At 34.5% G+C, this 15,436-nt stretch overlaps 1 protein-coding gene across 1 annotated transcript; it reads right to left on the reverse strand.

Annotated features, from left to right (window-relative positions):
* Positions 1-439: 439 nt before the first annotated feature.
* LOC146146424 (single-strand selective monofunctional uracil DNA glycosylase-like) lies at positions 440-11,050 on the reverse strand. The gene is made up of 10 exons (XM_083389418.1): positions 10,780-11,050; positions 10,053-10,268; positions 8,202-8,279; positions 7,495-7,638; positions 6,919-7,071; positions 6,334-6,446; positions 5,499-5,620; positions 4,637-4,775; positions 4,278-4,368; positions 440-3,846 (listed from the first exon to the last, which is right to left on the reverse strand). The coding sequence occupies exons 1-10, from the start codon at positions 11,005-11,007 to the stop codon at positions 3,757-3,759; spliced, it is 1,374 nt and encodes a 457-aa protein (XP_083245544.1). The 5' UTR covers positions 11,008-11,050; the 3' UTR covers positions 440-3,756.
* Positions 11,051-15,436: the final 4,386 nt, after the last annotated feature.

Below are 15,436 nucleotides of genomic sequence, written 5' to 3' on the forward strand. Positions count from 1 at the left end.
AGACTTTGAGAGCAGAAGATTCTAGCAAAGCTAGTAATTCAGGTCGGACACTGTTTATAGATGTTAAAAGATATATGAAATGTTTAGTCGAATTCTATATACTGACAATGCCTTTGCCGCTGAAATATATATGTATATATCTTTAGTATATGGCCTGACCATTCTGCTGTTACTGATCAGGAATTAAGGTCCACATTTATCTTGCAAGCGCCAAGGTGATTTCCAATATCAAATATTCAGTCCAACAATGGCCGACTTTCGATATTAATATCATTCCTACAACATTATACAAAGTATTTTCAATGCATTGTGGAGGACAGCAGAAAATGGATTTTTAGACTTTCTAAGCAAAATCAATTTGGCTGTATATTTATGAGCTCTCAACAAAGCGATTTTTTAAACTTTTTGTCTAAACACCAGGAAACCGTTTGGTTTCTGGTTTTGAATGTTGTAACTTGTAAGGAAATATTTCCAAATTATACTAAACCATGCCGATGATGGTAAGACCTTACAAGCACTGTTAAACACAACTGTTTATTTTGTTGGACAGTGGACAGACAGAAATACGTTTATTAATATATCATTGAAATAATCAATCTTTTAAGAAACACCTTTAAAATTGGCTTCAGCTGGAAAATCGGCTTCAAAATATACAGACAGGGTTAAAGTGGAATAATTTTCTTCCCGGACCACATGGAAATTTTAGAGATGACGTCACAAGATTACGTCATAACTTGAAGTTGAAAACAAGTAACTTATGAAACCGGAGGCTATCCTTAAAAATAGCGTTCAGCAGTGCACCCAAAGAGGCAAAAACATAAAAAATACGACAAGAATAGCAATTCTAGAAACGGCATGCTGTTTACAAATTACACGTGGAACATTTAGTGGCACCTGCGAGTAACAAAAGGTCAAGTAGAGGTCATATCTGAGGGCAAGTATAAAAAAGTTTGAGGCATTTTGTTACCGGCAGAAAAACGATAGGCGCGAAATAAAAAAGTTAAAGTAAAAACGCAAGAAATTTCACAAAACAAAGTAAGTTTGGAACCAGGAAGTTATTTGAAGAGAGTGGGAAAATACAGAAGTTTGTACAAAAGTAGCAACATATTTTAGATTTCTAATGAACCAACGACATAATATTTCAACAAAAGTCAACAATCGCGAAATTTCTTTATAGATTTTTTTTAAACAGGTTTATTGCGAATGTAAAGGCGTATTTTTTAGCTTCATCACAATACAAATGTGCACAAAATTATAAGACTCTTTATCAAAACATTTTCGCTCAAAGGCGATAAAATAAAAAAATAAAAATGAAATTTTTTTTGAAAAAGCACCTTTTTTGAAACGTGAAACAAATGTAATATGCCTAAAATTAAAAACAAGTAAGTGACTTTAAATGATTTAATGGATAAACTTTTGCAACAAAGGTAAACTATTCAGGCCAGTGTTGTTAATTTGTTTGCCAAAATACAATTCATGTGGGCGCAGGTTTAAAATCTTAAAAAAATCCACAACTATTTGTTAAACGCAATCTGTTTGTATTTGTGTGGGTCAAGTATTTTATTATTATATTATATTTATTCCCCCATATTTATTTCTACCTCGCACGTTCAGTTTAACAACTCATTTGTTGCTGCAAAAAGTGGTAGTTCCAGAGCAGTTCCGAAAAATGTACAACATCACGTTACACTTATTTGAATATTACAGTTAACTTCTTAATCTGTGTTCTGTATACGAGCTGTGTGATTGATTAATTATTATTAAACTTAAATGAAAAATAAAAAAGACTGCAGTGATGGTGATATAAGGTCAAATAACTTGGACAGAACCTAAGCCTTTTAAATCACGTCCAGATTAAGATTCTTTCAAAAAAGCGAAACCACGAAGAAACAACACATTTAAGTGCAACAATTTTGTTAGAGTTTTGATTTAAATGTTTTTCCCGTGAGCAAATTTTATAATCATTTTGCTCAACGAGTGGATTTTAGTAAACTGAGGTTACAAACAAATCACATAAATTGAGGTTTTTACAGAAAGGAAAAGGCGCAATGATGCTGCATCAGATTTTGAAGCTCAATAAAACGTGTAAGATCCAAATAACAAAAGATATCAGACTAAAAAAATTACCTAATTTGAATTCATTATTTTTTTACAAAATGGAAAATATGCGGCGTAGAATTCGGTGGCGATGCTAAACAAAATGTGGGTCAAAAAACAAATAAATTGCTGCTGAAACTTTGTCGGGCGTTGAAAACACGATTGCAACGTAAAAGGCGATGTTCATTCACAATTAACCGGAGGTTTTAAAACAATTTATCATTAGAAATGGGTATATGGTGGAAAGTACTAAGGAATAAGGATGTCCGATAATATCGGATCGGAGCCGATACCGGAAGTCAAGTTGTGGTATCGGTACTCGCCCGATACTAGGGTGGTCTTGGCGACGATTTGATATTAAATTAGTAGAGATTTTTCAGTGACTATTTACAATCCAACCCAGCTGTTTTTGCTTTGAAAGGTAAAATTATCAAAACATAGAAAACGACAACCTAATAAGACTTAACTTCCAACAAGTTTGAAAAAAAAATACTTTGAAAATAAACCTGGAAAAAAATCCCTTTTTAATTTTATCTATTTTGCCAGTATGATCATAATAATCACGTCATTTATTATCGATACTTTTTGGTCGACACATTCGGTTTCGGAATATTTGTTTTAAGTATCTGACATCCCTAGTAAGCATCTAACAACTTGTTTAGTAAAGTTTGCCAAGAAACGTGAGGCTTACAATCGTTACGAGTTAGTTTAGAGATAAAAAAAACATCCACGTTATTCAAAACATTGAGCTTTGCACAACTGAGCACGGGAAATAACTGCACTAGGATTAGTCTAAAAAGCAACACAAAAATAAAATTCGGCAAAACAGGTAGAAAGTTGTGGCAGTGAAGCTGTAGGGTAAATTACACACTAAAGATGGTACAAAAAAATAAATTGTTCAATACAAACGAGGGATTCATATTTCTAAGTTATGGAATCGCCATTCTCTGCAAAAATAATCACTTTTCATCATCAACAATCTTTACGTGACAGACTGTGATTTTAAATACTTCACTTTTATATTTGTAAATGGCCATATTAGTTGAATTCTAAATAAGGACGAATTGTATTGAATTTGAAGTTAGCTTCCTCAAAAGAGCTTGTGGGGAATTCAATACAATTCGTCTTTATATAGTGCCACCTGATAACCCGATTAACTTGGATATATCTTGCATTTATTTTCTCGCACAAAATGTTGGGCTTTTGTTATAAGCACGTGATGTGATATCGGAGCGGAAGACCAAACTTTTCGCACAAAATACCCGGGTATTTAATAATAAACTACTTCTGTTGGCAAGCGGGAAAATATAAAAGTACATTTAAGACGACCTTCACATGACTTTAAGGTCAACTACCTCGATGTAACAATTTATTGAAAAAGGTAAAAATTTCAACGAAGTATCGTCGATATATCGTTTATCGTAAATTATCGGACAAATTCATACAAACCCGCCAAATAACTCTGGAGGACAGCGACAGGCGGTGCCATCTTGTCCACGTAGAATGCAGAGTCGAAACAAGAGGCAAATTGAGGGGAGAAATAATCCGTGTCGGTACAGCCTTTACCAAGGTCACCCGTAGAGGTCAAATAGTAAAACAATGCTGGTACTGAATCCACGAAGAAGAGTTGGAACAATGGTAGGAGGTTGCTCCGAAGGATTATGTTGAAGAGCAGGAGGAGGTGATGAACTGTAGGATGCCACTCTCGCGCAGTTGCCTAGTAACCACTTCCTCCCAGCCGCTGTTGGCCTGGCAACGAAACAGAATTATTAGTTAAACGGAGACAAGTGAGTGTGTTTATTAACCCTTAAGTTAAGCCCTTATTGCCAATTTGTGTGACTGTGGGAACAACACAATGACCAATAGGCTTTTCTTGGACATAATCTAAAATTATAGTCAGTAATTTAACAAAACACTATCTCGCAAGAAAAAAAAATGCCAACATTAAATTGGTGTAAACACGCAAAAAAATATCGTGGGCAAGTTTAGTAATTCCAGTTGTAACATAATTAAGAGTATTAAATAACTGGAATAAACATTTAAAACCAAAAATGAATTAAATCATTGGAAACATGTTTAAATGCAAATAAGTTACCAACCAGATGCGGTAGAAAAAGCGCTTCAAAGCAAATAGCTTCATCAAACCATTGAGTCACACAGTTACGTCACAATAGGTTTACCTGGGGCGAGGCGGGGGAGGGGTGCAGGATTCTCTCGACCCGGATACTTGCGGAAGATTCGTCGCCCGAGGAACGGAGCACGTGGGCCGCTCTGTTACACATACACGCACATTAGGGGGGTTAACGATAAGGCGTGTTTAACACATACACACAAATTTAACACACACACTCATTGGCGGGAGTAGCGAGTTGTATTTTTAACACATACACGCACAGTAGGTGAAGTATCAAGTTTAAACGTTCTTCAACACATACACACAAAGTATATAGAGTAGCCATTTTAAACGTTATTTAACATATACACACACAGTTATTACCCTTATACAGACATAATAAGACTTACTGAAGAGCAATGTTACCTGTCGGCCGCGTACTTTCCAACTCCGACGATGATCTGAACTCGCAAGACCCTTATACACTCAAGTAGTGCGCTGTCGCAAACCGCCTCCAATGCTCTACGGTCTTCTGCTGGGAGCGCCGCAGGTATCACATTCTTACCTGGAGAAAATATACTAAGTTTTGCACAAAAATAAGTGTATGTCAAAAATCAAGACCCTACATTTAGAGCTGTACATAGGTGTTGAAAAAGAAACCAAGAGAAATGTTCAAAATGTACTTCGTCACGGCAATCGATATTGCTACTATATCCAACTAAATTGGCCTTTTACAAACCTGTTTTGTTTTATTTTGTGAGGGAAATTTTGCTTTGTAGTGGCACACACTAATAAAACTGCTCAGGCTAATAAAAAAAAATCAATTGAAAAACATTTTAGTGTATTAAGATAAAACATAAATGACCACACTTGAAAATACAATTTGCTAAGGGTCCCTGGGGTAATAAACGTGCCAAATTCATAAAGGTTTGTATGTGGAGCAATTGAAACATAAACACAATGACTAATAATATTGTATCAGAGTAAATACGAGATGCCAAGTGGTAGTATCTGTGTCGATGCGATACTGAAATGATTAAAGCGTTTCAGACATGACTCATGGTCCAAATAGTATTTTCAACTAGGGAAACAATACTAAAAAAATTAATAGAAACATTACAAAAAAAGGCAGCTCTAGCTTCACTTTGGTTGTGTTACCATAGTAATGACGTCATTTCGTTTAGGGTGAGTCCTTTTTGCCAAAAACAAGGGGTAATGGGTGAGGAATCGAACCACTGAACACCACTATGTATAACAAACTATTTGGAAGGTGTATCAGGTGGCCAACCTGTTTTTGTGATGAACACTAGTGGGCAGTAGTTGTGTACGAAGCAGTTCTCGAAGAATTTATCCGGTGTTTGGCAAATCTTCGACATAAAACCCCAGAACCTCGCTCCGCTCACTTCTCTCCTGGAAAAATCAAGATGGAAAGTGAATGTTAAATTATTGGAGAATTGGGGATTTTAAGAAATAAAGAACATGTCATGAGCTAGTCTTAAATATTTTAAATAATTATTTTGATATAGGTTTACACCAATTTATATTACAAAACAATGTGTAAGGGTTGTTTACATTTTTAACTGACTGTTTCAGTTCAAATCCTGTGAGGCTACAACTTGCTTTAAATTAAACAAATTTTATCAGGACTTTTTAAAGGGTTCTAATAAAGTTATGTCTTAATTTATATACTTTTGAGCAAAAGCCAAACAGCTAAATGCAATCTGGACCATTTATATTGCGGTATGGCAATTAAAGGTTTATAAATATTGATAAAGAAATGGAAATGAATTATGCATGAATTATTGCACACATGTTATCCCTGAATATGGTGAAACATAATCCAAAATGAGTGATGATGCGAAAAATTCAAAATGGCAAACCTAATAAAATAACACTAAAGTATGGACAAAAAAGGGCAAGGCACTTTACAATCAAACCTTTGACCTTAAGCCATTGAATACTCACACAACTGTATATGTGTGAGTATTCTATGGCTAGAAAATAGAATACTCACACAACTGGTATAAATTACTCTTGAAACATCGATTTTGAAAATCGCAAATGAAAGCGTCAAAGTTTGAAAGCGTAAAATTATTTTTACAACACAATGATAAAATGCGAACCTTGTACATTCGAGGCCTTGGATAGGTCGTTTTGGATGTTCGTTTTCTGGGGATCGAACCTGACCACTTATCTTCAACCAATCTTTCACAAATCGAGTGTCACCGAATGGAACCTTGGTTAAAGCAGAACTAAAGGTTTATGGTTTTTCAGAGAGGTTTTCTACACATTTATTTCTCCTTAAAAATAATTGAGTTAAGTTTTACAAAGTTAGATTTTTATCACATAATACCAGGCAAGATATGCTTTTTTTAAGAAAAACTTGATTTTTATTTGTATTTAAACAGGATTAAGTGAGTTTTCCTCTGAAACATACAATACAATTAAATGATGCTTTTAGAGGGGAAGTGGGAGGGGGGATTTATATTTTTACAAAAAAATCAGAACATCATAAAATTGTCAATATTCGGTACCTCTCGAATGTAATGTTCCATATAGGAGTTATCACAGAATTGTAGTAATGCCATTTAGTTCAACAGAGTAAACCGGTATGACTTTGTTAAAAAGGTAGAGTACAGTTGTTGTACACACAAGTGTATTATAGTTTGAGTAGCTTCTATTATGGAACCAAAATCCTGCATTCATACCCCATTTTGAGCCATGCCGAATGGTCCAGGGTTCATTCCGAGGAATAGAATTGACTTGGTGCCGCAATACTTGCTAACATAGTGTGCATGTGGGTTAGAGGCATATTCCAGGGGATTATAGATGTACGACACTCGGTCGCAAAACGACAGGTACTGAAAGCACAACAAGGAAATAAGGTTATTTTCTAGTGACACAAATGTGGGTAAAACTATTTCTATGAAGCAGAATTACTTTTAAATAGAAAATCACATTTTTTAAAACCTTTTTTGGGCAGAAAATATTTTCATATTTTTGAGAATTTTACATATTAACAAGAATTTAAATTAGATTTCAAATAGATTAAGTAACCAGAATTACCCTGACACTTTACAAAGTAATTACCCCAGTTGGAATCAGTTTTTATATATATATATATTCATTTTTTATGCAAATCATACAGATAATCTGAAGTCTTTAACGAAACTGAGCATACATTAATACTCCCCTAATTACATTGTGATTGGTGATTTTCTTGTGACCACTGATTCTAGATAAAACTTATATAGCGTATATAAGCGTCATTTTTTGCTTGTAACCTTGAGCCTTGCACAGAGTTTGGCTTCAATCCATAGAAACGCAAGGACAAGTTGTGAATTGAAGCTTGCTCCGTTGAAGTTGGATGCTGAGGCAACTTGCTCCTGCTGGGCGTCAAGTTCCTGGTGCTGGTTGATGATGGCGTCCTGTAAGAAAAACATTAAAACACGAGAGCTAGAGCTTATAAACTACCACTTCGTATTATGTCTCCTATACAATAGTAATGAACATTACTTATTGAAGGTCTTAGTGCTAAGCTCTTATGCAAAAGATACAAACCTGTTTTTTACGATTACTAGACTGAAACCATGATGTGTCTTTATTTAATTAATGAATATGCTGTTATTTAAAACCTTAATTTGTTTATTTGCTCTGCTTTATGCATGCCAGCCAGGTAGTACCATTTGCATGAAAACAAAATTGAGGTTTTTAAAGGTTACTATTTAAAAAGTAATATTATTACACACCATTTTTTTTAATTTTCTTTAAACAAAAACAAATAAGTTGCCTCTGCTAAAATAAAATCAGCATTTTAATGCCATGGTCCTAAAACTAAGCGTGAAATATGAGAAACAATTAAACCCAGCATAAATTAAGTATAACATCATATAAGAACATGATTTACAACTGACTATTTCCCATAAAACGACTGTTTCCAGTAATAATGCCTCATCGATTATTTCAACTTAACCAAAAGTGTAACTTGTACCTGATGGCTCGCGTAAGGGAGAACATTTGTTCCAGAGTTGCTTCCCACGTCGAGAGGATTTATCGAACTGCATTTCGCCTGTTTAAAAAAAACAGTAAAACTACTTGCCAATAATGCAAACGATAAACTAAACTGAAAATATTAAAAGTAGCAGTGTACTATATTTTAATTCTTTTCAGAAAAGATTACAAATATTTTCTGATAAAATGTAACTCTATTGATAAAAGACATATTTCATTGAATTCAAATTTAGAACATTTCTGTAATTTGCACAATAATTAAACAAAGTTATATAATTGATTGTTTGTGTTGTTTTACCAGAAATGGATTCAATATTTGTCAAAAAGCCCTAATAATCACAACACAGCAGTCAGAGCCTAATTCGTTATAAGGCAATTTTAAAGCTCAAATTGCTCAATTTGCCAACAAAATCATTTTTTTTTACAAATGATCAACCAATTTATAACTGAAAGTCAAAACAGTAGTATTTTTGGGAATTTATTGAGATATAATTTCATCCAGCATAAAAATCAAGAAAGTTAACCATAGTGTTGGAAAAAATTAACTATAGAAACCTTTGAGACATAAAAAAATATTTTTACTAATACAAAAGTTTACTGGTTGCATTCTCAGGCTAAATACTGGGCAAATTTTTATTTTCATGTGAGAAGGCAGGCAGAAAATCAATTGATGTCCAGTCCCCATCACAAGACTTATCAAAGATTTATGAGGTGCATTTTAAACGGCTGGTGTCCATTGAGGCCCATACATTGCTTTGGCACTGTTTAATAGTGTTTAGGAAATTACAAATCATCTTGACAACTAAAAGCAAAATCTTTGCAATTACAGTTCTTCCCTTATAAACATAGATTTGGATTACCCCTTGAAACATTTTGCCCAATTGTAAATAAACCGTATATATATAATTTTAAGATCAATTGTTTTAAAACACAAATTTTTTGGCATGCTAAGAATATTAATATTCAGGCTCACTTCTTACAAAGCAACTATATTATAACCTGACAAACGCCCATTAAATTAATACAAATAAATAGGTAAATACGATAATATAATTAGTTGTATATATATACATATATATATAATAAAAAGTATTTTGTTCAGTCTCGTATGACTATTTGTTACACAAAGAAGATATTCTCTTAAATTTCAACGTTTCACAGCACACTTAACAATCTCTTGAGGCACAGTAATAAAAAATAACTTTTTACAGTGTTTAAAAATGTTTAGCTTGTTGTTAAAAGTCAAAACTATTTACTGCCTTATAACAATCTTTACCAAAGCACAGCATAATGTCTGTAGATAAATTAAATATATCAATATTGTAAGAAACTGTTTATTGTGCAATGAATGACTGCATAGTGCATACCCAAAGTTACGTTTGACAAATTAAGAGTAATTTAGGAGCCTAATGGTTGGATTGGAGGTTGTAGTTAGATGTAGTAAGGATATCAAAGTCCATACAGAAGTAGGTAACATGAAAAACGTTTCGAATATCTTTTACAAAAATGAATAAAAGTATATTTGAAACATTCAAGATGCTACCTACTTCTCCATGGGATTTGATATTCTTCCTAAACTAATTTAGTTTGACGATTTATTCTTGAAGCAATCTATTTAACTGGTGCCAATGATCCAGAAACGAGTAAAATATATATTTTTTGGCTTTAACTTCAGTTAAATACATTCTAACGCTGATGAACAAAAACAATAGTTTCTGAGATCGCTACATTTAAAAAAAAGAATAGCTTCTACTTCTTAGAACAGAAATATCAACTGAACATGGGAGTAGTTTTTAACACTTAAAAACAAAACAAGCTGACAACAACGTACGTTCATGGTGTCGTGTTGGAACCCAACATCAGGCTCATTAGCTGCTGAGTTGTTACTTTGGATGTACGATGATCGCACTGCGTTGATTTGCGATGCCGCCAACATGTTAAAGTCGTCAGGAGAAAGGTCATGGGAGGTCATACTTGGGTGATGTTGTTCGGAGCTGTTAGCGTTGTATAGCGGTTGACCGGGAGCACCACCCATTATCACCGATTGCTGGTTAAAAAAATAAGATTTCATCAGGAAGAAAAGTTTTTAAAATTTGAGGTATATGACGGCCTGCTTGAAAGTGGGAAAGACTCTTAACGATATGTGGCGATGCACGGCTAAATATTGGGGTAACCGGGCCAACTAAGGTAAAAAATGAACCGCACTACTACAAATAAAAAAACATTGGGTACATATGTATTCATTTTGGGAAGTTGCAGGTTTAGTCTTTTAAAAAAATCGCAGGTGCATTAGCCAAAATTTTTCCTTTTTCCACATGTGTAGATCACAGATAAACAATTGTGCATTGTAAATGCTGAAAAACCTTTAGTGTTACGACAGTTTTGCGCATTTGAGCAATTTTTTGATTTTACATGAAATGCATGGCTATGACCGCGGTCGAACAGGAAACTGCGCATCCCCCATGCAGGCCTTACTTTCCAACCTGGTCCAGACTCACACAATATATCCAACAACAGACAAACACACCACCATTCATAACAAACAGCCATATTTTCACCTGGCGCTCTTTCCAGCTGCTTTCGTTGTAGTAATCCTGTGTAATTCCAGAAGCCAGCACAACCTGTTTGCCCATCATGGCAGCTGGTGCCACATTGCCGGCAGCCACCTGGGCCAAATGAGAGAAGGAGGCAAAGTCTAGGCCCGGCGTCAGACCGTAGTCAACCTGCTGTTGCTGCTGCATTTGCCTTTGCTTGGCTAAAGCGTTGTGAAAATAAGAAGCATCCATTTTAGTCACTGGAACTTGAATCTTGGGCTTTGAGCTCAAAGTTGCAAGACAGCCAAATCACCTTATACAGCCAATCACCTTATACAGATATTACACAGAAAAACTTTGCAGGAACATCCTTTAGAGGAATAAAATGCTGTTTTTAATCAACTAAAATACGGGCGCTGGTCTACAATCCTACCTTGGCTTAGGGTGCTGGTTAGCGTAGTATTGTTATATTTATTCTCCCTGTTTTACTTTTAGTTTTGGAAAATGGTTTGGTTACTATTTGTGAAAAAAATTCTAAACCAGCACCGAAATATGACAGGCTAGCATTCTTACAAAAATTAAAACAAGTTTTAACTAACGCAATTCTCTTCATGAATCGTCAAAAATTGCATTATAGCGAAACCTGCAATGTAATGAGTTGTGCAACAATCATAGATTTATGTGTGTGTAGAATTATGGTAATCATACAACGATACTTAACAATGGGCAAGCTTAAGTTATCCTAGCCATAGTTTGGTAAAAAAATCGAACAATTTTGCTTTACTATAAAAGTAGGCTTTAAAAAAATAGTTTTGTTCTAATCCTAGCTGACCTAGCAAGTAGTTTACTATTAAAGGTGGTAAAAGCTTTTTTTTGTAAAATTTTATTGAATTCTAAACTAATAAATTAGCGACATTTAAGAACTCTATGAGTTCAGAAAGATTTTTCATCATGCAACAGATTTTTAAAGAAGGAATAACTAAATCATTGGGGGCCAAGCAGGAATGGCAATGATTAATGACCTAAGCCATTGACTTAACTTAGTGAACTAAGTCACCTCTTTAAATTACTTGACATTTTAGCGAAATTTCACTTCAGTTTAATAGACAAACGATTTGACTTTGACTTAAACACACGGTGACCCGGCGGCCGTACGGCCGCATTATCAAAATGTGTATGACAGTGGTAGGCAACCTACGGCCCGCGGACCGGATCGGATCGCCAATGCAATTTATCCGGCTAGCGGCCTCTTTGGACAAACTATAGACACGAGTCCATTACAAATACTTTGACTATTTTAACTAGGCAAGTGCGTAAAATTTTTCGCGCTTCGCGCGAATGATATTTCTACGTCCGTTTCGTTTACGTTTTGAGGCTGTCTTTTGAACTAGATCAGCGCTTCTTCACCGCCGAACAGTGGAAGGCTGAGAAGTGGGTTGCTGACAAAAGGAAACCGTATTCAAAAATATTGGGCATATTTTTTTAATTTTTGGCAATGTAATAAAAACTTGCACGAAATTTAAAACAAATGCCAGTATAGAAAAAAATGCTGAATTTGGAACTTTGAGACATGTCTAAAATTAGACGGGGTTTTTATTTTATAGGCCAGCCAGACATTCGTCTATAGCAGCCACTTCGTCATAATGTGTTTACACGGAGAATTTTTGTTTTAATCGATGTGTCGTAACGGAAAATTTTCAGTAAAAATCTATGGCCTAAATTCTTTGCAATCCTTTCAATGTTTGCGTTACTCCTTGCAGCCAATGTGCAAACGATAAACGGAAAGTTTTCGGTAAAATTCCGTTACGTAGATTTCTTGCAACCACATTCTAATGTTTGCGATATCCTTGCAGCGAATTTGCAAAAATTCAAATTGCTGACACCAATTTTTATGCGTCAAGGTATTTACATCCGTTTTTTTGTATATGTTTCAAAACACCGCGGTCTGAACATTAGTCGGTTTTCCCGGTCGTGTGATGTCTTTATCGGCAACGCTTGTTTGTATTTCGTGTTTCGAATTCCAAGCAAATGCTTTGCTGACGCTATGGAGCGTCTCTTCACGTATCTTTCGATGAGATTATTTTCTTCTAAAGCTGGCTTCTTGCAAGTTCCAAACATGACAGTTTTTAGGCGGTCGCTTGTAGCTGGAAGGCACATCTTTTCTTGTACATATGCGTGAAATTTGAGTTCTTCGATCCTCACTCGGGTCGCGCCAAATCTTGTAGGAGTGTGGTCGATTTATCTTGGCAATTATATAAATGAAGACTCATTAATTAGACCCACCCTCTACACGTCTACCGTTGCTGGTCAATAGATTGGCTAAGAGCATTAGAGCAGGCCGCCTAAAAATATTATTTTTGACAAATTTCAATGCAATGCCTAAGCCCATTTCGATTGAATTAAAAGTTTTGCCAAATCTAAACGTATCAAACGCATTTTTTTTTGCGCTTCGCGCGATTAATCTACATTTAGGTTCCATATTTTAGTTCGTTAGACATAAAACGTCTTTTTAAGATTAATTATCTTATGACGTCACGATTTGACAACTTTTTGAGTCATTCCTATAAAAATATAACTTGCGGCCGTGAGGAAAATAAGACTGTCAATGCGACCGTCAAGAGCTGAAAGGTTGGACACAATTGAGGGTGGAATTCATAAACTTGAATAAAAACTCTGATCTATCCGATTTTATGAATTCCACCCTTCATTAAAGTCAATGTAAATCGATGACTTCAAATGACATTTTCAAACAGACATCGCCTTGTATGTTATGTCGTTCTCGTATCTATCGCTAAAAAACCGAACGTCTTTACACGATCCTTTTGAACTGAGTCACTTGTTTGTTTTTGATCATTGCGTATTATAACTAGGGCGATTATTTTTTGACCAAAAAAATTAGAAATTTTGACTTTAAAAAATTTAATTTTTTGGCAAAATTTTAACCTATTAAAAATACATTGATTGAAACATCAAATTGTTGTATAAAGTATTAAATTAGTGTCTTGGTTAGTCGTCAACCACATAATTTTGATGTTTGTCGAACACAAATCAGTTATTTTTTCAGGTTTATGCAAACTCATAAAATTGCTTAATTGATGTTTTTGTCACTTCAAAAAGACAAACAGCGATAAAATACCAAAAAAAAAAAGACGCTGGTTATTTTAGAGAAATGTTGGGAAAACAGTTGAAATACCAGGTAAAAAGAATTGCAGAAATTAACAATTATGACCTAGTATATTATCCAAATAAGAAATAGGATAATTGCAAATCACAAGCGATAAAAAGGAAATCAGAAAAAAAAAAAAAAAAAAAAAAAAAAATAATCGCCCAAATTATAACATTTTTGTGCATACGACAGCATAAAGCGGCGACTTAATTGATTTACGTATGAAATCGAATAACATTTACACGTGGGGTGTTCAAGCGCACACGTCAGCAAACATCAGTGACGTACAATATAAAATTTATATTACGCAAGGTTGTAGAATTACACCAAAGGCTAGTCCGCATAAATAAATTTTTTTAGATATGTTTAACGCCAAATAAAAGAACAAATTTACGTAAGGCTACCACCGATCTAAGAACGGACATTTGGACAGTATTTTCTTCAACTTTTGAAAAAAAATTAAAAGATATTTTAATTTCAATATTAATATTCGCGATTAAAATCAAAATAAAATTTCATCCCAGGATGGAACCAAAAACAGCATAGGCATCGATCTTACCTTTCCAACGGTGCCTCGCTTGGTAGAAATTTGTTGTGGAAGTAGTTTAAATCGAAAAAAAAACGGCATCAATATTCATAACCGATAGTATATGCTCAATGTAAATCAAAATAGAACAAAACTTTCGCACGATGATTTTAAATTACGTAGTTTGTCAAAAGGAAAATGTTTATTTTGACGGTAAAGTTATACCAATTATTTTGCTTAATAGCCTTTGGCAAGAATTCGTGGAGGTAATACAAGCAAAGTGCTGCCGTAGGTACAGCGAAAAACTATTTCGTTAAATTGTCTCTAATCTATAGATTTTAATTTAATTTTTTAATTTTCCTAAACGATGCACGACCATAGAATACTTAGTATTACTTGACCGTAACCTGGTGTGTGCCTAGCAACATAGAAATCAACGCGATCTTACAAATAAAACCAAAGTGCCATGATAAATAAGTTGTTAAAAACTCTGCATCATCTGCGTTTATTATTGAGTGTTCATGATGCAGTTCGCGATAAACTTCATAAGAAATTCAATTAGTGTGTGTATTTTTTATGAATTATAACACCCTGTCAAAATAAAACCTATTTTCAATAAACATTTAAGGTCGTACGTCACATCCTCCAAATTGCGGAAGAAGGAACTAATTCCACGTGGGTTGGCAGTCGCAACTGCAAGTTTTAGTGTGGAATCAGTAGTTATTAAAAACATTATTTTTAGTAAGCGATGAGCTCGTTTATAGTTACGGGTAAGACGGCGCCGGTTGTTAATAGGAGAGCCGACGGCTGCCGAAGTCGCTTTTCAAATTAGGCAAAATCGAATAATTTTGCACTGCTACATAAGTGAGTGTTTAAGTCATGTTCTACTTTCTCTGTTGTTGTGTTTGTAAAACTCTTTTTTAATTTTTTAACAGCAAATACAAACCATGAAAGTGGTAGCTTCAGAGATTTTAACAAGTACTATATTT

Source organism: Ascidiella aspersa, chromosome 5, assembly GCF_963924565.1.
Source record: "Ascidiella aspersa chromosome 5, kaAscAspe10.2, whole genome shotgun sequence".
Lineage (NCBI taxonomy): Eukaryota > Metazoa > Chordata > Ascidiacea > Phlebobranchia > Ascidiidae > Ascidiella > Ascidiella aspersa.